The sequence below is a fragment of the Tenrec ecaudatus genome, chromosome 2 (genome assembly GCF_050624435.1).
Source record: "Tenrec ecaudatus isolate mTenEca1 chromosome 2, mTenEca1.hap1, whole genome shotgun sequence".
Taxonomy (NCBI): Eukaryota; Metazoa; Chordata; class Mammalia; order Afrosoricida; family Tenrecidae; genus Tenrec; species Tenrec ecaudatus.
Window position 1 is genome coordinate 193,620,160 of NC_134531.1, and position 26,316 is coordinate 193,646,475.

Consider the following 26,316-nt stretch of genomic DNA (forward strand, 5'->3'; position numbering starts at 1 on the left):
CTCAGGGAGCCAGGGGCTAGTTCGCTTATGAAGACTTCTCTTAGAATTTGTAGATTCTGAAGTCTAGACTCAGGAACCCTGGCTGCCCAGTGGGTTCCCCTTCCGGCTGCTAACCACCACCGTTCACTCAGTGAGAAAGACAAGGCTTTCTGAATCTCAGAAACCCACCGGAGCGATTCTACTCTGTCCTGTAGGGTCATTATAAGTCGGAATCAACTCCAGGACAATGAGTTTGGTTTGTTTTGGGGGGATTTTGGGTCCTCCAGCCTTAGGCAAAGTTGGCAGAACCGTTAACCTAGGTGGAGCTGACTTACAGTGGCTTATTATTTATGCACCTTCATACCTTGAGCATGGAATTCCCTGGTCAGCTATCAGGCGATTTGGGAACCTGCCTAAGAAAAAAATATCTAACCCCTAATGGAAATTTAGTCTCTCTTCCCAAGACGGATTGGAGGGAGGAAGCCCGGTGGGATTCCCAACAGCTGTGCCTTGGTCCCCAATAGACACTGCAGGGGTATTTTCGAATCACCTAACAGATGTTATCCACATCATCTCCTCACTACTTCCGGTGGAGTAGTGGTCATGGGTAAAACACTTCTCCGAATCTTATTTTGGTGGGTAATAAAGACGCGTCTATGCTACATTTCACAATTTGATTTCCTTTTCCATGAGGGCCTTGGGGCGCCCAGCCAAGGGGTGGCGGAGGAGAAGGATAGGCGGTGTCCTTCTACTCCCTGAGGTCAGAGGCAAGTCGCCGAGAATCCCAGGGTTGGGGGGAGTGGGGGCGGGCGGAGGGAGGGGAAGGAAGTAAGGAAGGCTCGGGGCGGGGGCTCCCTCCTCTCGCGCCGCTCTCCGCACAGCGGCGGGGCCGGGCGCTGGGGCGCGGCGGTGGCGCAGAAGCTGGCGGGGCGGCGCGAGCCGAGGACGTTCCCTCGGTGGGCTGCCGGCGTGGGCCCGCTGCCACAGGTGCCCGAGCTGCGGACGGGCGGGAAGACGACCGGCATCCTGGGGCCGCGCGAGAGGCGGGCGCCCGGGGGGGCGCGGAGCCCCCCGAGCGCGAGCGCCTGGCAGCCGCCGCCGCTGCTCCTGCTCGCGCTCCTGAGACTAGTGCGGGAGAACGCCGCAGGTGAGGGGTCCTGGAGACCGCGGCGGGGGGAACCTGGGCGAGCTTCTCCCACCTGAACGCGGGGGGCGGGGGAGGGGAGGGGAAGTGGGGGTACGTCCAGGATTGGGGACGGCGGGGGGAGGTGAAGCGCTGGCTGGGGAGCGGCGTGCGGGCTGAGTCCCAGGCTCCGGAGCGATTCTGCAGAGGGGAACTCTGGCCCAGCAGATGGGCCCGGGGACGGGGTCGGGGACGGGACGGGGGACGGGGGACCAGCCGACACTGCAGGATCCTGGCAGGCCCCTGGGAGCCTCTCGGAAGGAGGACGCTGGAGAGGAGGGAGGGCCGGGGCCGGAGTTGCCCTCCCACCTAGCCGGGCCAGGGGGAGGCAGGGGGGCGACAGGAGGGACGCGATGCTCGCTTCCATCTGCGGCTCGGCAGAGGTGGAGGCTAGGGAGGTGTGGGGGGGAATTCTCGTGCCCTGGTGTCTGGGTGTGGAATTCCCATCCTTTCCCACTTTCGGTTGCGAACCAAGAGCCGGCGGCGGGCGCAACTGGCGAACTGGACAGCGTCTTCGCTTTCGCTCTGCGCCCACGGGGCACACCCACTCCCAGCGCCTCTGGGCGGTGGGTGATGACATGGTGAGTTTCGGTGACTCCCTGGTGACGGAGTGGGCTGTACATTTGGACTGCTAACGGCATGGTCAGCGGTTCAAGCCTATCGGCCGCTGTGCGGCGGAACCGGAGGCTCTCTGCTCCTGCAAGTCCGAGGACCAACGGGCTCAGTGGTGGCGTTATGAGGAAGCTGGGGTTGACTTCGGCAGCCGCCAGCCTCCCTGAGAAGTGAACCGTGAGCGAGGACGATGAAGTCGGGTGTTAAATAGCAGAAGAGCGGGCATTGATTGTCACTTGATTTCCCTGAGGACCAAGCCCAGGTCCTGCTCACCTGCTTGCTCTGCGGCCGCCAGTCTGATGGGAGCGGAGGCTACAGCGACCCTTTAGGGCCGCGGAGTGCTTCCTTTGAGGGCTTCAAAAATGCAACTTTTATGGGAGCAGGAAGCCTCTTCTTTCTCCCTGGGAGTGATGGGTGCTTTCGAACGGCTGACCTTGGCATTAGAAGCTCAACGGATGACCCACTAGCCACTAGCCTACAAATTAGTAAAAATAGCAGTTATAGTTTCCCGACTCAAGTTGAAGCTCCCCAACTCAAAATCTGGGGTTCACAGAGATCCTAAGGAATCAGTAGTCCCCACGGGAAGAAGCTCTGTCTTTTTCTTCCAGCCGCTTGTTGGTGTGAGATTCGGGACACAGCTGGCGGTGAATCCATGTCCCGGGAATGGGTGTGTGCACACAGAGCCAACACTACATCATCACTCAGGATGCCAAAGCCAAGGAGAAGAGAAGGCAGGGCGGGATCAAATCAGGAGTGCCCCAAATTGTAGGAGGAACATGACTCAGGGGAAAATATCCAGGGCTCCTGGCAGGCCCCCTGGGAAATGCTCCTGAAGGAAGAAGGTCTGCTTTCCCTTCAGCTGACTGGGCAGTGCTGCCGGGCAGGTGGTGCTGTTCCGGAGCCGGAATCCCAGGTGCAGCTCAGGGGCATCTGACAAGGAAACGGGATGCTCCTTGGGGCTGAGTGTAGGGAGTCAGCAACCCCCTGGCCACCCAGGCTGTTTGGCTTTTTACTCTTGAAGTTTCTGCAGGGTAACTGGCTAAGACCCCAGCAGGCCGGCACTGGGGCCCAGGCTGGGAGAGGGAGGGAGGGAGTTCTGACCAGGTCAGAGGTGAGAAGACAGAAAGGGAACGTGGGGTTCTTCAGATGAGAACGCTAGTGACAATTTGGAGATCAGATTAGAAAGCTGGAATTGGGGTTGGGGTGAGGAGAGCAGGGCGAGGGACTACTCATGGTGTCTGGCCTGAGCTCCTGACTGGGAGTGCCGCGGGGGGCATTGACAGGAATCCTGGGGAGATTCAAGGGGAGAGGGGCTGAACCTGGGTGGGGCACATGACAACGAGGTGTCTTCCTATGGGACTGCAAGAGCTCAGAGTCACTGCAACTTCAGTTTTCATCCCTCCTCCTCAGACCCTTCCCCACTGTCCCCCTCCCAGCTTCCCTCACAGGCCCTTTCTGTCCCAGGTCTGCGCGCCCCTCCCGCTGACCACGGCCACATCTGGCCCGTGTGCACTAGCCTTCTTTCCTGCACAGACTATGCTCTGGCATTTGCGGCCGCCTGTTTATTTGTAAGGCATCTTATTATTAACAAAGACACACAGTTAATAATATAAGAATGATTTCGGGGCATTCCCTCAAAGGACCTTTGCGTGTGGCTAAGGCAGGGAATCTTGAGAAGTAGGAGAAATGACCGTTTATGGTGCAGAAACCTGACCTTAGGATGTTTTCAAATATCTTGAGTTTTGTAGAGGGCCCATCCCTGGGTGTCTCCCCTAAACAACCCGAGATTTTAGCTTACTCAAACGAACGTAGGAAGAAAAAGAAGAAGAATTACAATTTTAAAGCCAAGTCTAAAATTTTCTTCAGACTTCACAATGCAGCCGGCCTTCGAGCTTGTTTATTCTGAACATGCCACAGGTTCTTACTCCGGCCATTTGCCCTGGCCAGTCCTTCGGCTTGGAGCATCTCCTCTCAAATGGTGTGTGCCACAGAATTGCCCAGAGGCCTCGCTGCATCTCAGAAAGCACTGACCCTTCAGCACCATTTCTGGTTCAGAAGGGTTGAAGTGGGCACAAGAATTGAAATTTCTAGCAAGTTCCTAGGACACGCTGAGGCAAGCAGGGACATTTGGACTAGAATATTCTTTCTGCCTCACCATCACTTGCTTGGTAACTCACCACTGCTGAGGTTTGCTCTTTCAGGTCATAAAAGCCCTTCTAAGATCTCAGGAGTCTCCCACCCCTGTGTGTCCCCCATGCTTGGTACTTCTTGTCCCTGACATTTGTCAGCCCCTGCAGTTCTTGATGAATTTGCCTGTTGAGTTGTCTCTCCCTTCCCCCACTTCTGCCCAACCACCAACACTCTGCCTTTGCTCAGAAAGAACCCTGTCCCCACCCAGAATAATATCTGGCTTATGGTAGATGCCCATGAGATGTTTGCTGCAAGGGGAGAAATCTGGCCTTAGAAAGGCAGGTTAGGGATTCAGAGCAAGCAGCAGGTGAGTTGTTAACAGCCCAAGGACAAGCCCATGTGCTGGACAGGGCTGAGCGGTCAGTGCCAGGAGGCGACCCGCTATCCATTCCCCCGAAGTCCTCAGTACTTACTATATGCAGGCCTCCCTCCACACCAACTAAACTAGTGTCCCTGGCAGGATTCTCAAAGCTGCTTGGGTGATTCTAGGGACCAGCCGAGGTGAAGAACTACAGGCAGGGATAGATGGGTGTCCAGCAGGACAGGCAGGGTCGCCCTTCTCCTCCTCTTTCAGGAGCCCTGGGGGCCTGATGGTTATGCCATGGGGTGCTAAGCACGAAGTCAGCAGTTTGAAACCCCAGCTGCTCCTAGGGAGAAAGATGAGACTTTCTACTCCCAAAAAGAGTTACCCTCCCGGAAGCGCCCCGTGTCCTGCAGCGTATGCCCCGTGGTGACTATGAGTGGGGATCGGCCGAGGGCAGAGTTTGGAGTTTGGGTTTAAGTGCCTGCAGTATAGGTCCGTATGAGTCAGCATTGAGTTGAAGGCAGTACCTTTTGGTTTTTTGGGTATGTGACGGAGGGGGCTGTGCCTCTAACCCACCTTCCACGTAGGTCAAAGTCAACTGTATACACAATCCCTGTCAATTCAAGGCAGGGGCGAGGCCACAAACCAATCTTCTCTCAGCACTTTATTTACAAACTAGGCTGCACTCATCTCATTTGCATAGCCCTTAGTCACTTCATTTGCATGGGTATATTGACTAATACCCACAAGGTGCCACCAAACTCAGGGTGGGTTTCCGGCCAGGGACAGTCAAAAGGTTAAGTTATTTACGTGTCCATTCCAACTCAGGGCAACCTCGGTTCCGGTGGGGGAAGTGCTGAAGCTGTTTCCACAGAGAACTGAGACCACAGGTGCCGAGGGCCAGGTCTGACCCACAGTGACCTTGTGCCCAGGAGGAGGAAGGAAACTCTGTTCTGCTTGGTCCTGAGCCAGCCTCGCCTGTGTTCCTGCCCCTCTACTTTACCAAACATGATCAAGGAAGTCATGTCACCCAACCCAGGCCCCCTCTACCCTGTCAAATGTGCCTCATGTCCTGGCATGTCTGCCACTCCTCCCACCAGTCAACAAGGATGTGTGCGTGCCCAAATAGTCATCCTTCCCTTCTCACTTACCCCTGCAGAGGTTCCCTGGGGGCTGCCCCTGGTGGCTGATGGCCCAGCTCCCTTAGCAAAGAAAGCGATGGCCCAGCTGGCCAGTCTGAAGATGGAAAACAAGCCATGGCCTGGAGGTAAGACCCCCTCCCACCCGGCCCACGGAAGAGTAGACAGGAGCAGTGGAGCCCAGAGCCCCGGCCTGCAGGAGCAGGAAAGGGGCCTGGTGGGCGTGTGAACAGGCCATCCTGGGGTGGGTGAGCAGTGGCCAGAGCCTGTGGAGAGTGCCTGGCAACTGGTAGTGGTGGTGATAGTGGCTGTTTGCCAACCTCCCACCTTTAACCTCTCCTAACATCCCCCCTCCATCCTCTGCCCTCTTCCCTCTTCAAAATCTGAAGGGGGCGACGAACCACACAGATGATACCTGCAGGAGTTTTTCTCCATGTTCATGGTTTCCCTTGTGTTCTTGATAGCATTTAACGTTCACAGCACTGTGGAGGATGGACTGCCCCTCCCCCCACCCGACACTGTAGGGGTGTGGAAACCCAGGCCTGGAGCTATTGCCACACCGCTGGAGGATAGTGGTGCCAAGAGTGTTGTAGGAAGTGGGGCAAACGCAAGCATTCTCCTGGGGAGGGGCCCGAGGGAGAGGCCAAGTAGCGCCCTCTTCTTCCCATGGTCAAAGAGAGAAAGAGGCTGTGCTGAAGCGTGGTGGGGCCAATGGCTCAGTGACCAGGAAGGGAGCGCAGGTGTGATGTCACAGACGGGCCTTGGCACTGTCACCACCACTACCAGTTGTCATGGAGTCACTCCCGGCAACCTCCAGTCGAACTGCTCCATGGGCTTTTCAGGGTGTGAATTTTCGGACTCAGTCCGACAAGCCCCTCTTTGGAGATGCCCCTGGGTGTGTTCAGTGAGTCACTGAGTTCGACTGTTGGCAGCACCCGGGCATGTAGGGCAATAGCACAGCAGTCACACACCTCCCCGGTGTTCCCTACAATGCCACCTCCTCCCGCCTTAGCCCCACCATGCCTGACACTGACCTACCTGCCCCTCCACCAGCCTGACAGGGAGGGTGGACTCGCAGAGTCAGGAGAGGTGATCCGATGACTGTGTCCTTGGCTTCTTTTGTCTCCCTGACCCATGCCTGAGGCATGATGGTCTCCCCCTGGGTGGTGGGGGGTGGGTCAACAGGTGGGGGCCAAGACCGAGCTGAGTCTTAGGGCGAAAGAGGGATTTAGGCAACATCTGAGCCCCCACAGAAAGCAGAACAGACATCAGGTCTACAAAGCCTTGCAATTTGTCTTTACTATTGTATTGATTACTTTATTATTGATTGACACTGTTTGAATGTTCTTTTTCCCCCTTTTCAAGCCCACTTCTTGATCCTGTTGATTATGTTACCTGGGTAGGTTTCCAATCTCTCTACCTCCTACCCTGCACCCACCTATCTCCAGCTTGATTCCCATGCAGCTCCGGGCGGTGCGCGGGAGCCTGAGACCATGCTCATGTTTCTGCAGGGAGCCACACTCTTCACTACCACTATCTGGCTCTGTCAGAACCCGGTCCAGATCTGCCCCCGTTTCTGGCAGTGGGCTATGTAGACGACCAGCCCTTCATCCGCTATGACAGCCGAGTGGGCAGGGCAGAGCCCCAGGCCTCTTGGATGGCTCCCGTGGACGCCCAGTACTGGGAACAGGAGACCCTGAAGCAAAGGGTGTGGGAGAAGGTGCAGCAGGTGGAGATGTGGACGGTGATGGGCTACCACAACCAGAGCAGAGGTGCGTAGGGGCGGGGCTGCCACGGGACTTCTGGGTGAGGGATCCAAGGGGGCCTGGCCTGGGTGGCGCAGCGCAAGGCCGAGTGGGCTGCGCCATGCAACAGTGATTTCAGATAGTCGCTCACCAGTCCCACCTCCGTTTCCCCCTTTGCTCTTTGGGAGGTGGTCCCACTGCTCTCACTCCTGCTGAACGCAGAACCTGGAGGCATCTCAGGCCTGGCCGCTAGGGGGACGAATGGCCAGACTCCTGGACAGACAGGAAGCCCCGTCAGAGGACAACCCTTCTGAAGCTCAGCCTTTCGATGAGCTACTCCCAGCCTGACCACACAGGGAGGAGAGACCCCCCGGACATTTGCCTTCAGCATGACCAGCAGCCTGTGCGGCTGGGAACCCAGGGTGCCTCCTCATCCCCCCACCTAAGCCTCCTCTCCCACTGCCCAGGGCCCTCTACCCCACTAACCTCCCACCCCTCCAAAGCCTTGAAAACATGCCCCTGCACCTCCCTTCAAAGCCTCCTCAGCCAGCTGACCGCTCTTGCCTAGAGGAACGAGGCAGACAGCTCCTAACGGGACCAAGAATCAGAGTGAGGAGTGCGACCATGGGGCCCCTCTGGAGCTTGCTCTGCTGAATCAGGAGGGTGTTTCCCTCCGCTCTATTTCCTCGTCTCAGAAATGAATGTGCGCATGCCCGTTGCAGGACTGTTGGGAGAATTCAGAGAGAATGCATTTTCTCCCACCGGGATTTCCCTGTCAAGTTTGGTTGCTCATTACTACCACCCAGCTAGGTTACACTAGTGGAATAGTTCGCTCTTACTGGGCATGCTTGGCACCTGTCACTCAGGATATAATGGAGACAAAGAAATTTGGTTGTGAAGCCAGATCCTTTGCATCAAGCAGGAAATCTTCATCTATGTTCATGGCATCCGTCCTCCCCACGCTCCTTACACTTAGATGAGGGTCATGTAGCATCTTCGGCGGAATCCACTTCTCCAGCCCAGGCCCTCCCTGTCTCACAGGCAAGCACAGTACTCAGCGTATGTTCGGCTGCACCATGCAGGAGGATGGCCACTCCGACAGTTTCTGGCAATTTGGCTTCAATGGGCAGGACCACCTGTCCCTGGACCTGGAGACACTGAGCTGGGTGTCAGCCCAGCCGGCGGCCTTTCGGACGAAGCGTTGGTGGGAGACAGAGCACTGCTATGCCGAATACGACAAAGCCTACCTGGAAGGCCTCTGCCTCATCTCCCTGCACAGGTACCTGGAGCTAGGAGGCCAGAGTCTGACTCGGATAGGTAAGGCCCCAACCAAATCCAAACCAAACTCACTGCCTTCAAGTCCCTGCGGGCTCAGAGTGACCCCCTGTGGGTTTCCAAGACGGTGGCTGGTGACGAGAGTAGAAATCCTCATGCTTCTCCCTGGGCGCTGCTGTGGTTTTGAACCGCCAACTACTGGGTCGCAGCCCAACGCATAACCACTCCATCTGCAGGGCTCCTTCCGTGGCAACTGAAAGAGTGATCTCCCTGCCTCCCACATGCAAGCACCATCCATCTATAGACCAGCATGTGTGAGGGAGAGGAAAGACTCCCCACCCCACCCCACCCCGGCCCAGTGCTTATGACCCGAAATGAGCAGTACCAGGCCTCTCGTGTCTAGCGTGCACTTAGGCAATTAAGCCCCTGACTCTGGACCTCAGTTTCTTTATCTGTAGAGTGAGTGGGTTAAACCAGGTGGCTTTTGAAGCTTGCAGCCTAATGTCCTGTGGTTCTGCTTTTGGGGAAATGACCGCATGGGGAAACTGAGCCCTCCCAGGCTCATTCCTCCCTCCCCCTACCCACTCCCACTTGGCCTAAACTTACTGCTCCAGCCCCAGGCCCATTCAGTACTCGTGTCTTAAACTTCTAACTCTGAACAGCAGACCTGGGGATACAGGAGTTAGGGAGCTGCACACACAAGGGTTGGAATGGACAATAGGGAAAGGGGTGCCTGAAGGTGCTGGCCTTACAGGCTGCAGTAAGAGGGTGTGGCCTTACAGGCTGCAGTAACCAGGAAGACCACCAGGGGGCATGGAGCTGAACCATAGCACCTAGAGCACCTTCCATGCATGGTGTTTGATCAAGTTGGGATGTGGATCTGCTGAGACAATGGGGAAGATGCTTCCAGAAAGGAGGACAGGACAGATTAGGGGATTCTGAGAGCAGAGACTGGAGTGTCAGGGCTCCAGCACTGGAGGCCAGCCTCTCCCTCCAGATCCCTCACTAGCTGGCTGTGGAAGGTTGGGCAAGTAACTTGCTCTCTCTGTGCCTCAGTCCATAAAACAAGGGTGGTAATAAGAGTACCGCCTCCTGGAAGGACCTTCTTGGTGTGCCTTAAACAGGGGGGTGTTGAACTGGCACTGAACACCAGGCTCGTTCTACACCTTTGTCCTGGTGGTCCATCTCAGTGTGACATCAGAACCATCGTAAAACCAAAGACTGACTAAACCCTATGAAATCCTGAAAGACAAATCACACAATGTCAGCCCCAGAGTGTCCACAGCCCACCTTGTACTCAGCCTAGCTCTGAGGTCAGGGGTCATAATCTTGCGTTCAGGTGACAAACGCTTGTTAGAGACCCGCTGTGTACTGAGCCTCTGGGAAAACTCTGGTCACTGTGGGAAGAAAAAAGGCAGGGGTGTCCTGGCCAGGACCCTCTTCAGGAGTTGGGAGCAGGAAGTCACATTTCCTGCATGGTAATTCCCAGGACAATACTTCATTGTGTTGGTTTTTGATGAGTCCCCTGGAGGTCTCTTGGAAAGAGACCCTGTTCCCCATCTCCTATCCTCCAACCCCCTCCAGTTGGGATAGAGACCTAGGAGATGGGATGAGCAGAGAGCAGGCCACCCTAACCTTGCTCCCCTCCTCTCTTTGCAGAGCCGCCCCAGGTGCAGGTGACGCGACACATGGCTCAGGATGGCTGGGCCACGCTGAGGTGTTGGGCCCGGGGCTTCTACCCATGGGGCATCTCCATGAGTTGGTGGCTGGGCCAGGTGGAGCTGGCCCTAGAGACTGAGCATGTGGAGACACGCCCCAGTGGGGATGGTACCTATCAGAAGTGGGCAGCTGTGCAGGTGCCTGCCGGGAAGGAAACCCAGTACACCTGCCATGTGCAGCACCCAGGCCTGAACCACACACTCACTGTGACCTGGGGTGAGGCACTAGGGATGGCTGGGCACTGGGAGAGAAGGCATGGGAGGAGCCCCAGAGCCCCTGGGAGCAACTCTGTGACTGAGAAGATGTGTCCCTTCTTCTCCACCTTCCTTAGAGTCAACCCCTGGTCAAAGTCCTACTGTCTTCACGGCCATCATCATCCTGGTCTTCATCACCCTGGTGGCTCTAGCTGGGATAGGCATCTGGATCAAGAGGAGGCTGCAAGGTTGGTAGGAAGAAACTAAATGGGGTGGGGCCAGTGGGGGAAGGTGGCAAGGGGGATGGAGAATCACAGTGAGAGGGTGAGGGCCCAGGAGCCACCTCAGCACCTTTCTCCCCTCCTGCCTACCAACTGAGTCTCATGTGTTCCTTTTCCCCACAGCCAGAGCTACGGAATCTTACCAGCAAGCCCCAGGTGATTGGTGGAATGGGACAGGGTTGGGGAGAGGAACCCCCAGGGACTGGAGATGCTTCCAAGCTGTGACTGAGATGAGATGTCTTAGAACCCAAGATGAGGTGGGAGGAGGGGGTGGGCTGTTTCCTATCTGCAACCCTAATCACAGGTCCCTGTGCCCTCCCACTGCCCTGGACTATCCCAGCAGGATAGGAAGAAGGGAGTGAGCCCAGGCTCTGTAGGAAGGGGTGGGGATCACTCTCGGCAACTACCACCTGCATTTGGGGGAGAACCTGGGAGCGAGCGAGTGTAAACTCCCTCCTTTTTCTCTGCAGGTCAAGAGGACATTCATCAATCCCCAAACCCATAGAGAGCAGGGGCTACAAAATCAAAGAGGTGTTCAGGGAGATGTCTAGAGGGGCTTGGAGGCCCTGGGGCTCTCTTCACCCCCTGATAGATGGTCTGGGCCCGTGACTTAAGCACGGAGGTATTTTTGAAAGTCCAGGTGCTCCTGATTTGAGAAGTGGGCAGTAGTAACCATTTGACACTGTGTCATATAGATGCAAATTGCAATGAGCCAAGCAGACACTGTTAGCGTGGCAATGTTATCCTCATCCCCCGCTCACCCCACAGAGAAGCCGAGGCTTCGAGCAGTGGAGCATGCGCTGCACCCTTGGGCCAACATCTGGGAAAGTTGCTTCTTCCTATAAATGCCTTCTTGTATCTATGTGTGTTTCTATGATCCCTTTCTGTAAAGAAAACGAAGCGTGTTGAAGGGCGTGGGGGGAGGGCACGGGGGGATAAGTGGGAGTGGATGTGTTCAGGGAGGGGTGCCTTCCTGTTTGTGTACGTTCACCCAGATTTCCCCAACTGCCCCTGGGCTGCTCGAGGATGAGAAGGCACACAGTGCATATGCTATACAGTTCTGAATTTTGAATGGTTTCCATTTTCCCAACAAGTGCATGTGACGTTTACAAGAAAGAGAGGCTCCGGTTTTGCTGTGTCCCATGGCAGGGCTTTAACTATAGTTTCTGGAGAAGACCCACCCTCATCTTCCCCACCTTTTCAGCAGAACAGAGACCCGCATCTGCTCTGTGAACAAGACTCTCCCTGGGACCTTGTCTTTGCTTGTATGTGCTTTGTAGGTAAATCCTTAGTGGCCGGCCACATGATCCACCAGACTCTGCAGTTCAGGCCCAGACGATGTGAGAGCTCCAGTCAAGGACAGCTCCACTGTCCTGAGACTGTTGCCTTTCGGAGTGTCCAGAGGACCTCGGGCCCACCTTCTCCTCCTTCCAGCAGAAAGCTTGAAGCCACCTTCTCACAGGGTGCCCTCTACCCTTCCTACCCAGCCTCTCCTATCAGATCCGTTCCTGTCCAGGGGAGCCTGTCCAGACCCCAAGGCATGATGGACCTTTCCTGTCCAGTATCCCTGGCAGAACCAGCCCCAGGACATTGATACTTCGGAACGTCTCAGCCTGCGTTGGTGAACTGTCCAACCTCCGCAGTGAGCTGCTGGCTGTCAGGTGTTATTGAAGGATGTATCTTAATTACCTGTCTTGGGGACGTGGTCACAAACGGCATAGTCAGTCACTCCTGTGCAGAAAGAGGCACAGTCGTGGGCTAGAGTGGGAGGAACTGCGGCCCAGAGAGGCCAGGTGTGTGGCCCAGGGTCCCACCGTCCTGAAAACCAGGGTGCTTCGACTCATGCCACATCAAGGACATGAGGTCAGATGATCAGTCTGCTCCTTCACCGCCGGACCAGAGGCCTTGATGACCATTGTGCCATTCTGTAAAAGGGAGGGTAAGCAGAGGTCGGAAACCACACCCACCATTCTAAAGTCCAAAACCCAAGTTTCATTCTTAACTTTGTTTTCAAAACATTCCAGCTGAAGTGAGGCCACTCATCCTCTCCTCGTTCTCTTCAATCCGCCTGTTCACAATTGTCGGGAGCTATATTCATGTACTTCATTATGGGGTATCACCTGAATTCACCTGTTCACAATTGTCGGCTATATTCATGCATTTCATTATGGGGTATCACCTTAATTCACCTGTTCACAATTGTCGGTGGCAATATTCATGTACTTCATTATGGGGTATCACCTCCGGCCCCCTAGAGAACATCTGTCTACGCATTGCTACCTCTGAAATGGGCCTGGCCCCTAGCGATTTTGGATAAGGGTTTTGTACCTTTATTAATAAGCATGTATTATAATAAACAATTTGCACTTTAGTAGAAACACAGTTGTCTGGCTGAATTGTGGAACTGGGATCCTGGTACAAGGTGGATCTGTCCCCTCACCACAGGAGATGCGAGGACCCAGGTGACCCCACAGGGCTCCCTAGGTCTGAGCAGACCTTCTGAGCAGAAATGGAAACTTCGTCCATGGGGCCGAAGTGGTGGGGCCTTCAATGTGTTCAGGGAGAAGCAGATTGGCAAGTGCTACTGGCCAGCCACATCTCACCCCACAAGTGGTACAGGTATGCCTCTTACCCAAGACTTCAGTCTCCTGGTGTCTCCACACCACACCGTAGCTGACCTTACCCATCCCCCAAAGCAGCCCAGACTAGCACAAAGCTTACCCCGGTGGATTGCAGGGCTCTTTTGAAGAGGTTTTGTAGAACTGCAGAGGGCCAGAAACAGGCATCTCATTCCGAGACTCGCTTCTGTGAAATGAGAGCCTTGGGCTAGGTGATGGCTGGAGTTTCCTCGCCTCAGGGACACTGAACACCTGGGGCTGCAGGATGGCAGGACAGCCTCTCCCGGATGGAGACAAGGCAGAGGTCTTGGGCTGGTCCTGCAGGACAGCAATAAGCTCAGGCCACCTGCCACCCAATGAATGGGACCACTTCACCTTGCCAAGTGACCTCACTGGTTACTTGGTTTACCAATTGCCTAAGGGCAAGGACTTTGTCCTTTAAACCCTAGCCTGACCATGCATCTGCAAGCCCTTGTATTTTGACGTCCTGGCCACTCAGACACTTCTGGGAACTGCTACCCTCCCTCAGCTGGAAGGGAGCTGGCCCCACCCTGCTCACCACTCCCCGCTGCCCTTGCCTGCAAGGGCAAAGCATCCCACCCCTGCCCATGGACCTACCAGCTTTGTGGCGCTCAGCCCTCACACACACCAGACATGGTCACCAATTTCTCCCCCTAGTGGTGCTCTTGGGTAAACATTGGACTGCTAGCCAGGAGGTAGGTTCGAAGGGACCAGCCTCTCCTGGGAAAGTTGAAGCTACCTGTTCCTGTAAAGAACATGTTCACACTCCTGAGTCTGAATCAACCCAATGGTAGTGAGGTTTTTTTTCTCAAATGGGTAACTTTGTGCCTGAAAGGCAACTAGGCTTATGAAATTCCAACCAAAGTGGAAGGAAAAAAACCTCTTGACAACAATGAATCAAAGTTGAGCTCAGGGTTTTCCCTAAAATGACAAAATGATCAGAGAATACTTAACATCCTACACCCCAGCGCTGGCCATGCTCAGGCTGCTGGTACAAGGGGAGGTGGCCTAGGAGCAAGGCATTGTGCCCGAGGTCCCATTTAGTGGCCGGCCCCTGCCCAAATGAAACAGCTATAAAGTGCAAAGGTATCTTAATTCCAAGGTTTGAAATAGAATAAAGACTACATACAAAAGCTAAATGTGTAGACTTCTGGCCTCTGTAATCAGTGACTACAATTTAAATATTTTCACCCAGCAAAAACGCACTTTTGCTCACCAAAAGACAGATACAGGGTGAGGGAGGTGTTCCTTATGGGCCAGTGAGGTCATGCTAATGGTGGTGGAATCATCTGGAAAAGGATGGTCTCAGAGTGAGTGCCCAACTTGAATGTAACCAGTGCTACTGAACTGTGCACGTAGGTACTGTTGAGATGCCAAGTTTCATGTATACTCATGCCAGTTTCCTCAAAGACCGATACACCTGTTCTTAGCACTGACCATAATAGCTGGGAACTGGAAACAAGATAAACTTGGTGTCTAGACAATGGAATGAGTGGAATTCAAATAGTTCATGCAAAAATTCCAGTCTTTAAAAAAAATTCGTCTTTTAATTTCCTTTTCCACAAACCTTTGGAGCCCCTTCACATTTACACCAAAATGGAAGTGGACAGTTTAGTTCTCTACAGTGGCATGAAGCTGAGCAGATATGGTGCCAGGTCACAGGAAGCAAACTTTCCAGGTTAAGAGATACAAGTAACAGTCCTAGCACTTCATTTGTACCTGTTGTGAGTCTACACATGACCAAGACTCAAAGACGCTTACTGATAGTAATGCAAAGCCTTAGGATTTGTAGATGAGTTTGAAAGTCAATGGTGCAGTGGTGAGCCTTTAGGACAGAACTAGCCCCACTGAGCTTCCAAGGCCATTTATAGGAATAGAAAGCCAACCTCTTGTTCAATGATTAAATGGTATGTTCTTCTGTAGTTCTTGCTGGGCATTCCACTGCTAATGTCATCTATGATGTCACAAGGGTAGGGGCCACCAACATTGCGGCCCAGACTGGGCAATTCCAGGACATTCATTATAGTTCTGGAGAATTCTCGACAAAGCACCAAATTTGATGGGCAATGCCAACAATCACATCAAAAGTGATGTTCCCACTGTGCTTAATGTTCTTTCTGTGGCTGGGTGGTTCCTTGGGGGCTTTGAGGAAGACAGGCAGAAGGAACGACTTTAATCTGGGCTTGTCTGTTCTGAATGGTCAGTTTCACAGTAATCCTTTACCCCTTCCAACCACCTGTTGCCTTAACAAGGTCATCACTAAACTGGAGACAAACCCAGGCGGCCGATCTTGGGGGCCAGGTATATGGGGCACCTGACTTTGATGTCGAGGTGGGGCACGGGCAGCCAGTGTGGGAGCACTGAAACAAGTTGCACTGAACCCTCCCCCCTCCCATCTTTCTGGTTTCAAGCTGCAGACCTTGCAGAACCCAGCCTAACACCTAACTATGCCACCAGCGCTTTCACTGTCAGATGACTGCTATAGGTAGACCAAAATGTCACGTGGGCCCTGGACTAGCAAGGACATTCCCCCAGCCCCAGAATCTCCAGTTGTTTCTCCAAGGTCCACACTCCCTCTACACCCAGGAGTCCTCAAACTACAAGTTTAGGGAGTGCCTTTTTCTTTTATCAGAATTAGATGGTATTGCCAAAACTTTGCAGTCACTTTGAAGAGACATTAGGATTTTATATAGATTACATGTAAATTAAGTATTAATCTCCATCTTTCCCGTCCACCAGGTCCATAATTACCATTTATTTCCTGTCACTGCTTATTTGGGAGTCCCTGGGTGGTATACAATTAAGCACTCATCTACCAGCAAAAGTAGGCGTCCTCAAACTACGGTCTGGGGGCCACATCCGGCCCACTGGGTGGTTTAGACATCCGCAGTGTGCATAGAATTTGTTCTTTGTAAACTGTAGTCCGGCCTTCCAACTGGTCTGAGGGACAGTGAATTGGCCCCCGTTTAGTTTGAGAACCGCTGGGCAAAAGGTTGGCAGCTTTAGTCCACCCAGCGACACACAGCACATCAAAAGTTGTGTGGAGCAGTTCTAGCTGCTGAGGGGCCACTGCCCTTTACACCCACTGACTGGGTGGGCGCATGCAAGTACGATGCAGATGGCTCTACTTGGGGATTGGTCCGTGTTGACGTTTTAAACTCGCCACAATCGGAGCCATCAGTGAAGTACCAGATCCTTGACTATAATGTAGCTGCCACCGGCCACAAAGCCGACACCAGACTAGAGCAGAGGAGCAGCGATAGACATGGCCTGTCAAAGGCAAGCAGAACTATTCCTGGTAACAAAAGACCACCTGGCCGAATAAGCTCAACAATGACGGGCAGGAGGCACGTATGACCTGACTATGCTGAGGAGCTGGATTCTCCTGTATAGAAGCTGGAAAAGATCAAATACGGCCACCATGTCATTTCTTCAGTTGTACACATGGCGTCACCACTGAGTCAAATTACACTCAATGGGAATTAGCCATACCTATTAGTACAAAACGGGACTGTTTTATGTCTGGCATGTTTTAATTAGCATGTTTTTAAAAATCATTTATGGCTGATTATTCCACTGTGTATATGCACCCTGTTGATGGGACATGGGTCATTTCTGCCGTGGATACAAGTTTAGTTTTTGCTTTCAACTCCGTTAAATGGAACAGCAATGTTAGCAGTTTTTTAAATGTAAACAAGGTCACTAAAGAATGTGAACTATGGGTTGTTCCAAGAGCCCTCGATGTTTTTAAAAATTGTGCTGTTAAATGAGAACCTACTGCTGTGCAAACTTTCCTAGGAAACCGGTTACACACACATACAAGTGGCAGCCACCTGTCTCTTGTGGGCACGTCTTCCCCTTGGCTAACTTTCACCACACGCCATTAGCCTCCAGGAAGACAACAGGTGGCTTTAAACTGAAGCCTAGTTGATTTACCACCTGCTTTCAGTGGGTAACTTTTAAATGTAAGCAATGAAAAAGAATTAGATGTTGTGTGTATCACAAAAGATACTTCCCAAAGGTCAGAAAGCCAGTCTTTTAATTTCAAAAAAGCTGTGCCACACATTTCTACCGGGTGCCGATGGTCACCTGCCATACTCGCACGAGGTTATCTGTGTAACCTGCAAACAGAGTCTGCAAAATAAAAAGGAAACAAGATTAGATCAGGCACTCATTTTACAGGGTTACTGGTTCCCTATGCAGGAGCACACGAAACTGTACTCCTCATCCCCCCTCCCCTGGCAGACCTAAGAAATCTTACAGAATAAGCCCAACCAATCTTATTGTTAAAATACAATGGTGGTCTTATGACTGGCACAGCAGTCACATCAAGAGCAGGAAAGATGCGAACTTAACCATGGTAACGCAGATGCACTTACCTGGCCATCAGCAGACCAGGCCAGAGAGGTGCACTGGGGCGGTTCGGCCTTGCTGCTGGTGCTGATCACTTCTTGCTTCAGCTCATCAACAATGATCTTGCCCTCCAAGTCCTGGGAAATGGAACAAAGGCACCTATTAATGGCTTTAATGCCCCAGATGCTTTAATGAGACTCATGCAAGGGCTCTAAAGCACAGTAAAGTCATATTCCCCTTCCATCCTCGTCCCGAATATTTTGGCCATGGGTCTCTCTTCCAAAGAATCCAGAGGTGGTACTTCACATCCTACAATGTATACGGAGCAGCCCCTGAAAGTTTTAAAGCCCCCAAGATTTCCCAGTTAATGGATGAGTAAGGGGACAATCTGCTATTCCTTTACTAGTTAAATGTACCCCATCGTTGCAAGACAGGCTTATGGTCAAGATCTGTTTGCAGTAGAACTGGAACAGGTACATACGGCTTACTTTGCCTTACTTGGATGTATAGGGGAGAAGGGTATTCAAAGCCCTTTTTGAACTGAACTGAGGGGAAAGATGAAGCTTTCTACTCTGGCCCAGAGTTACAGCCTCCAAAACCCAGAGGCATTTCTACCCTGCTGTCCTACAGGGAGAGCCAGAATCCACTCATGACAGTTTACTTTTGACAAAGCTTCTAATTGCCTCCTTTTAAAAAAAGAGCAGTGTACATCTTTTAAGCAGAGCCAGGCAAAGTAATTTCAAAGGCCTGCTATTAAAGGGCAAGTAGAAATAGTCCGTTAAGTGGATGTTTGTAACAAAGGAACTGCCTGAATTGAGACGTCGCAGCTGGCAGGGCTGCCAAGGCGCAGCCTTGGTCTTTAGCCCGACTCTCACTCACCCAGATCTTGATGCTGGGGCCAGTGGCAGCACAGAGCCAGTAGCGGTTGGGACTGAAGCACAGGGCGTTGATAATGTCTCCTCCATCGAGGGTATAAAGGTGCTTGCCTTCATTGAGATCCCACAGCATGGCCTGGCCATCCTGGACAGGTACAGTGAAGCAGGCAACATTATTGGACAAACATTAATCCCAACAGCCCCCAAGCTTATCTGAATCAAATCCCAGTTTTCCTCCTAAGACTCAACTATCTTGATACGGCTTTCCTTAAATTCAGGACCCTAACCTGACACCCTGACAAGTTTTAACTTCCCAGGATCAACTATGAAGCAAGGTTATTGTCCTCATTAATTGCCCCGGCAAACCAGTTTTACAGACAAGTCCCCTTTAACAGCCTACTTTGAACATAATGTTAAGACAACAATCCCCAGAAATGTGTCAAGTTATATTTTTCTCACACATTGGAGATTCATTTGCCCCTAAATACCTTGCCTCCAGAAGCACAGAGGGATCCATCCGGAGAGACCGTCACAGTGTTCAGGTAGCCTGTGTGGCCGATGTGGTTCGTTTTCAGTTTGCAATTAGCCAAGTTCCACACCTAAGTTGAAAGAGTTGCAAGTGGGGAGCTTAGGTCCAGATCAGCCATGCAGGAGGATTGCTGTAGCCCCTGTCTGAACTATGTTGTTTACTAGCCACCTGAGAACACTACAGACCAAACCGCAAAACCCAATAGCCTGGAAGAAAGAAAGAAGTAACACCGGGGGAAAGATTGACTGCGGGTGTAACTGCACCCACAGCATGTGGTGCTTGTGCTCACTTCCTGAGACAGAACCTAAATCAGAGCACCCCTGGTGATTTTCGCAAAAGGACCCACTTCTCATATGGTAACAACCCAAACAGCCAGAAAAACCCAAGGCACTATTTCATGTCCCTTTGGGGACTTGGGAAGAAGCTCCACTTGGGAAACACTCCGAGGCCCACAGTGCATTCGGAACCATCTTAATGAATGACGAAGACGGGGTCTGCAAAGCGTTTAAACTTGTACCCCGTGACCCTCTAGATGCAGTCAGCACTTTCCACCTGTAATGGCCTCGTGGCCCTGGTGCCAAGCTCACTCACCTTGACCAACTTGTCCCAGCCACACGAGACGATGATGGGGTTGCTGCTGTTGGGCGAAAAGCGCACACAGGACACCCATTCAGAGTGGCTCTCGTCCTACAGGAGACAGAAAAAAATGTCCTATCCCATGAAAGCCTAGCCTATTTCTCCATCCATGTGAGATGGATATTGACATGGATGGATGTTGTATTTTCATCCAGGAACCTTTAGGCTCCAGACAGACGCCCCACCCGCTGCCCCCTTCATTTTACCTGTACGGTGTACTTGCAAACTCCCAGAGTATTCCACAGCTTGATGGTCTTATCTCGGGAGCCAGAGACAATCTGCCGGTTGTCAGAGGAGAAGGCCACACTCAGCACGTCCTTGGTATGGCCTACAAAGCGGCGGGTGGTGGTGCCCCTAAGAGGAAGGACTGGTCACTCTCTAGATGCACTTTCTAAACCTTCCACCTTCCACACTTGCCATGGCTCTATCCCAGGGTATTTGCTTCACTCTGATGAATCCTAACGTGCCGCAGACCACAGCAAGTGGAGTACATGCCAGAGAATCCATTCAGAATTGCAGGACATGTCCTCACTCCCACACGGGGATCAGAAGACTATGTCGTCTGTCATCACTAGGATCCTGTCACTTGCCAGACCTCCATGCAAGGCCAACCATTTTCAAACTTTTATGTACCTGACTGGATGAGAGAGCCAGTCAAACAGTTCCTTTGGACCACTCCCTAGTTTTTCTAACCCCATCAAGTCAAGCCAGGGCTCAACTGTTGCAGCATTCAACCTCTTTTCTACCCAGTTTTCCCCTTCACAGCCCCAAAGCCAAGTACAAGCAAGTACTTACGTTGTAAGATCCCAGAGACGTAGTGTTCCATCCCAGGAGCCTGAGAGCGCAAACTGGCCGTCAGAAGAGATGACCACGTCACTCACAAAGTGAGAGTGACCACGCAGAGCACGTTGGGGAATGCCATAGTTGGTCTCATCCCTCGTGAGCTTCCACATGATGATGGTCTTATCTAAGGGAGGATAAGCAGAAATGGAAACCACTGAGAACGCTGCTATCCGCTGCCCTGGGTATCTAGACACCCCCCTTCAGGTCCCTTAGGAATCTACTGGACAATGCAAGACTTCAAGCTCATGGATGGGGTTTCAAGACAACAGATGAGAAAAAAGCAACTATTACCTATCAGGGCAAATTGATTCAGCATGGCCTCAACTGGACCTGAACTCTAGTTCTTAAATAGAAAGTTTAAATCAGGTGCGCACAAATTTGCTCCCAACTCTAGGTATCCTTATGATTTGAGATAAACTCAGCCACCATTTCAAGTACACCTAAGGTGTAATGTGGACACAGCAGTCTGGGTGAGACCAGACACGCTGCAGAGCTGGCACTTTGGAGGGTCCAAAGTAATGCGTATCCCTGGTGATTCGCTTTGTGAATCACACACTTTATAAGTTACAGGTCGGCCATGTTAGACATTGAAAACTTAGCAGTGTGGGAGCAACACGGCAGGCGACTTCAGGGAGTGGAGAGGCGGTCAGGATGACACGGAGTGTCTGGAGTTCACCAATACCTACTCCCCAGAGTGAGCGTCGGGCGGTAGCTCAGAAACAGCCTCTGGGTCTCAGCACGAATGCTCAGATGGCATGTTGAAATCATCACCGCTCCGCCAGGCCTCAGGCTTCCGGGTCCACTACAGCTAAAGGTCCCACACTTCTGACGTCCGTGGCCGGTGCCTGGTCCCGGTAGCCTCATGGGCCAAAAGAGACGCCTTACAAATTTAAGGGAGTCCCCATGGCCGCACTCACATTTGGTTTGTCTATTGGGCCTGCGGGTCACGCGCCACCCGCCCAGCACAGCGCGTGCACCCGTCCTCCAGCGCCTGCAATCCACTACGTACCTCGCGAGGCAGACAGAATCATGTCGGGGAACTGTGGCGTGGTAGCGATCTGCGTTACCCAGCCGTTGTGGCCCTTGAGGGTGCCACGAAGGGTCATTTGCTCAGTCATGGCGGCGGCGGGTGCGGGGGTCGCCGCAGCGACAAGGATGGCACCGGATAGCTCCGACACACCAGCTCCTGCTGCTGTTCAGCGGAGAAAAAGACCGAGCTGTCCGCTGCCGGAACCTGAAATACCCGCTCCGCCCCCTCCACCGCCGGAACCGGAAACACCTTCTCCTCCGGTGCTAAACTGCGGCCCCCAGGCTTGGCTTGTGCTGAAGATAGTGGGTGCGTGAGGCCAGCTGTAGGTGACGTTTCAGGACATTTTCCCTTCTGAAACGCAGTGTAATTTGAAAGCACCACATTCCGAACCGGGTGTTGAAAAGGTGTCTTCGAACGTGGGCGGGACTTTGATGCGTCCAAAGCTTAAGCGTTTATCTGTACGGCACACTTTGCCGTAACGCTACCCTGACGGCTTCTGCTTCCTGTTCGCGGCGCAGCGGGAGCCCCGCCCCTTCCGCTTCGCAGTTCGGAGGGCCCTGAAAGGGGAGCCAAATTTCGAGGTGGGAGCTGTGAGTGCTTGTGGGCAGTTAGAAAACAAACTGTCCCCAAGAGACTTAAAACAGGTTTTCAAACCATGCTTAGTTGAACTCAAACCCTAGAAATGCTTCGTGACGGGGACGTCTAAGGAAAGCGAATCGGAATGATCGCAGTTGTTCTCTGTGCAAAATAAAAGGGGAATTATACAGAAACACGTACCGTCCGGTTGGTAACATAAGTTAACCTTCGTTTTGCGTCTGTGACCTGAGATTTGGAAGTAATACTTCCGCATGGCTTAATGGAGAGTAAACAGACTCAGATAGGTAAGTCGTCCAGAACAGCGCCTGGTAGAGAGAGTGAACGTTACATTATTTAGTGACCACCCCCTGGAACCAGGATTGTTTAGATCTAGGGGATACACCGTAAAAAAATATGAGGACTGTGGTTTCTTTGCCCTTAAAATCCATAGTAATGTAGTAGAGCACCCCCGTTAGCTGGAAGCTATGAATGACAGTAAAAACCCAAATCCATCTCCTGGTTGTTAGTTGAGAATGTAGATCAGTTGTTCTCAACCTTCCTAATGCCGAGTTCTTCATGTTGTGGTGACCCCCAACCATAAAATCATTTTGGTTGCTACTTCATAACTGTAATTTTGCTACTGTTATGAATTGGGCAGCCCCTGTGAAAGGATCGTTCGACCCCCAAGGGGACCAGACCCACAGGTTAGGAACCTCTGATGTAATCTTGTTTTGAGAGAGAGTGTATTAGAAATTGGATTACCTCCACCCATCTCCAGGCCACCCTGGAAGGGCAGTCTCTCACTGGGGCTTGCATGGGTGTGACCTTGAGGGAGTTTACCTTACTGGACAATTCCAGAGGGCCCCATAGTCATGAGTCATACATGCCCTCACTGCCTGGAAGGCCACAGACCCATCTTGTAAGCTCTTTCTAATATATGTGTTTCCATTATGCTCCTGTTCCCAATTCTGTAGTCCTACCTGTAACTGATGTATTGATCTGCCACCAATTATGATTTTGTTCCATGCCGTAAGTAACTAGTGTCCGGACTCTGGCTCTTCAGATGCCTGTATGGCCCTGTGCTAATGGCCTGTCCCACCTGGGAGATGTGTCTGTCTTTGTCCCTTTAAGATTTAATAAATGTCCTTAAATTCTATTTGAGATTGAGGTTTCTTTTGTAGACATCAACTATTTCCCTGGTACCCCCAATTGGTTGACCTTTCATTTTTGCAATACTGATGTCTTCCCCCAACTCACATGCTCTTTCTCTGCTCCTGGGAAAGTAACCCTGGTGGACAAGCACTGGACTGCAAACCACAATGTAGGCAGATGACACCCACCAGCCCCTCCCCAGGAGAAAGACGAGGTGGTCTGCCTCTGCAAAGACTTACAATTATGTAAACTACATAGGTCAGTGTGAATTAGAATTGACTTAATGACTTGTTTGGTGGTTGTGAGAGATCCCATACTGTCACACACCCCTATATCCAGCTTGCTGCCCATGACTTGGGCCATATTAGCTTGGCTCCATAGGTATTCTGCACAGATGGACAAGTAGGTGACCTGAGCTCCTGGTACGACACAGGGGCTTCCCAACTGTCTGTACATGCAAAAGAAATTCTGCCATCTGCCTCTCACCAAAACCAAAAACCCCACCTGGTTCTGCTGTTCCTTTAACTTAGCCCAGGGAGCCTGGAATCTACAACCCTGAGGTTGGGCTGGGAATCTGTGCTTGGAATTAGCTCCTTTCAGCCCTCTGCATTTTCTGCACCACCCAGTCCCTTTACGGAAGGATCAGCCTCTCCAGACCACCTGTCCTGCATAGTTTCTTTTTATCCCCATCTAGAGACCCAGACTTCCAAAGGTGCCTTCTATTTTTGGATCATCCACACGCCTCTCTTCCCTCATCCCTTACTCTATGATTTTGGCAACAGCCTCCTATCGTGTTGAAAGAGAAATAAAATAAATGGTTTGTTTCCTTCAGATCCTGTAGGTTTCAGGCTTCCCCTTCAGTTTTCTTTTTTTTTTCCCCCTTCAGTTTTCTCCACATTTCTTAAAGAAGGGATGCTGGCAGCTCTTAATGGATACTAACTGGTAATTCTGAGCTGAGGGAATTGCCCCAACCTCAGGTACCACTTTGAGTATAGATCGGGGAGAGGACAGGAGTGGAGCAGTTGCTTTTCCAGCTCAACATCCACCTGTGCTGAGCAATATCCATGCCTGCTTACCTGATATTCATTCCTGGCCTGGGTTACACACCCTACCTGGACTTCTCACTCCTCAGGAAGAATATCTGAGTTTTCTTATTGCCAGCAAAGGGTTCCTGATAACCCCAGTGTCTCCAACCTAGTTCCTTGTAGCAGGATGACCTTGGCATTACAAGGCTGAAAATTAGCCAAATAGCCCTGCCACAGAGGTCTCCTTGCTCCAGCACGGCCTTTGGGCCTTATGGGCATTTTTTCCAAGCCCCACAGGTATGCTGGTTGGAGGGTCCCTCCAGACTCAGTCCTCCACATGAGAGCGCCCTGCTGTTTCCTACTCCCCATCCTATGGCTCTGCTGCTGTGGTGCTCCTTGGCTGGGCCCACAATTCTTGGTCCTAGTTCAACATAGTCTTACCTCCCTTTTCTGAGCTTGACTACATTTTTTCCACTTCCCGGATTCCGCTGGTGTTACCTCCATTCCATGCAAGGTAAGAATTCCCTTGAAGCGGCTTCTTATGGAAGTCCGTTGCACCATTCCTTTCTCGGTGGAAAGAGCCCTTTTACTATTAACCCCTTATAGTGAGACCTTCTCCAGAAGAGGCCTCCCCTAGCTTCCCCCACCCCATGGGCATTTAGGATCATTGGGGATATGGCAGGTCTTCCCCTATAAGCTGCAATAAAGGATGTTGGAGGTGATAGGTAAGGGGGGCCAAGGGAAGGATATGTGACCAGGACCAGTGGGCCTGATTGCTGCAGTTCTGTGGCAGATGACTTCCTTTGGTACCAGAAACCTTCACAGTGTGTCCTCGTGCTTTCTGTTGGCGTGCTCACCATATTCTGCCCCTCCAGCTCATCGGTTCTCTTCCACCCAGCATGGCCACTGAAAATACTGTGGATATACCCTTGTATAAGCCAAGTTTTAAATGCAGTTTTTGGAGCAAAATTAGGTGCCTCAGCTTATATTTGGGCCACCTTATACTTGAGTATATATGGTCATCTTAATGAGAAGGATGAATTTGATGCATTGCTATCAATTTGTTAAGGCTTGGTTCTTTTTTTTATCAGCAGCATTCTTAAATCACCAATTAACTATTTGCTGTCAGTTTCTTATTTTCATTAACAGATTTGTAACCACACTCAGCCCCTGGTCCACTAACGAAGAGAATGCACGTGAAAACTTTTCTATTATAGCCCATAATTCAGGGTAGAGTGTAGAGGGGGGCTTCTGCAGCCAGAATCGTTGGTAGCTGTCTTTAAATTTTAATTTATTTGTTGTTGCTTCTATCAGTTTTTATCATTTTGGAGATTTTTCTATATTTGTACTTAGAAAGGGTCCAAAATCCAATAGGGTAAGTTTGTTGTAATTTCTTCAAGTGACTGAAGTCAGAATGGAAAGCTTCCAAATACTGACAATAGATAAGCAAATCTTGATTGTGTTATTCTACTGTTTATACATTTAGAAACTGGCTGAATCCCCCTCATCCTAAATTTTGTTTGTATTGGTTTTGCCACAAATGAGGAAATCTAAGTTTTTGTTTCAATTAAATTCAGTTCATCACCTTGGAACTGTAGATGTGTTTCATTAAATCTATTAAACAAGTCTAGTCAAACAAGCAGTGTCATTTTTTAATTAATCAAGGTAGCTCATATCTTTGTGTTCTAGGAACTCTAGGACCTAGTCAAAGAGTTTATAAAACTGATCCAAAGAGGCACATAGCCGGTGAACTTCTATATGAAGCAGCAGAAAGTGATTTCAATACAAAGTTGTCCAATCTATCATTCAGTGAATTGCTTCTGATTTGGTTGATTCCTTTAGTGACATAGTGATTGTATGGGTGTTACTCAAAATGTCGGCAACTAAGTGTTGGCAGTGAAGGACACCATGTACATCGGGGTGCGTTCAGTACTGCTGTTTTAAAGGATGCAGGGAAACCCTGGAGCACCCTGTCATCACTAGAGCACAGTTAGTAGCAACTGACAAGATATTATTCAAGGATTTATTTTCCTTAAA

At 51.6% G+C, this 26,316-nt stretch overlaps 2 protein-coding genes and 2 non-coding genes across 4 annotated transcripts; 1 reads left to right on the forward strand and 3 right to left on the reverse strand.

Moving 5' to 3' along the window:
• The first annotated feature begins 865 nt into the window (after positions 1–865).
• Positions 866–11,483, forward strand: LOC142439589 (H-2 class I histocompatibility antigen, Q10 alpha chain-like). The gene is made up of 8 exons (XM_075542071.1): positions 866–1,126; positions 5,428–5,535; positions 6,919–7,179; positions 8,194–8,469; positions 10,087–10,362; positions 10,478–10,588; positions 10,745–10,777; positions 11,092–11,483. The coding sequence occupies exons 2-8, from the start codon at positions 5,487–5,489 to the stop codon at positions 11,124–11,126; spliced, it is 1,041 nt and encodes a 346-aa protein (XP_075398186.1). The 5' UTR covers positions 866–1,126; positions 5,428–5,486; the 3' UTR covers positions 11,127–11,483.
• A 5,785-nt stretch (positions 11,484–17,268) lies between these two features.
• LOC142439590 (small ribosomal subunit protein RACK1) lies at positions 17,269–21,726 on the reverse strand. Its single transcript, XM_075542072.1, has 8 exons — positions 21,506–21,726; positions 20,449–20,620; positions 19,860–20,007; positions 19,609–19,704; positions 18,977–19,087; positions 18,493–18,633; positions 17,640–17,750; positions 17,269–17,394 (listed from the first exon to the last, which is right to left on the reverse strand). Exons 1-8 carry the CDS (start codon positions 21,612–21,614, stop codon positions 17,329–17,331), a joined length of 954 nt encoding a protein of 317 aa, XP_075398187.1. The 5' UTR covers positions 21,615–21,726; the 3' UTR covers positions 17,269–17,328.
• On the reverse strand, positions 20,154–20,232 carry LOC142442030 (small nucleolar RNA SNORD96 family). Its single transcript, XR_012783293.1, has one exon. It is a non-coding gene; the product is annotated as a small nucleolar RNA SNORD96 family (small nucleolar RNA).
• On the reverse strand, positions 21,206–21,273 carry LOC142442087 (small nucleolar RNA SNORD95). The gene has a single exon (XR_012783340.1). It is a non-coding gene; the product is annotated as a small nucleolar RNA SNORD95 (small nucleolar RNA).
• Positions 21,727–26,316: the final 4,590 nt, after the last annotated feature.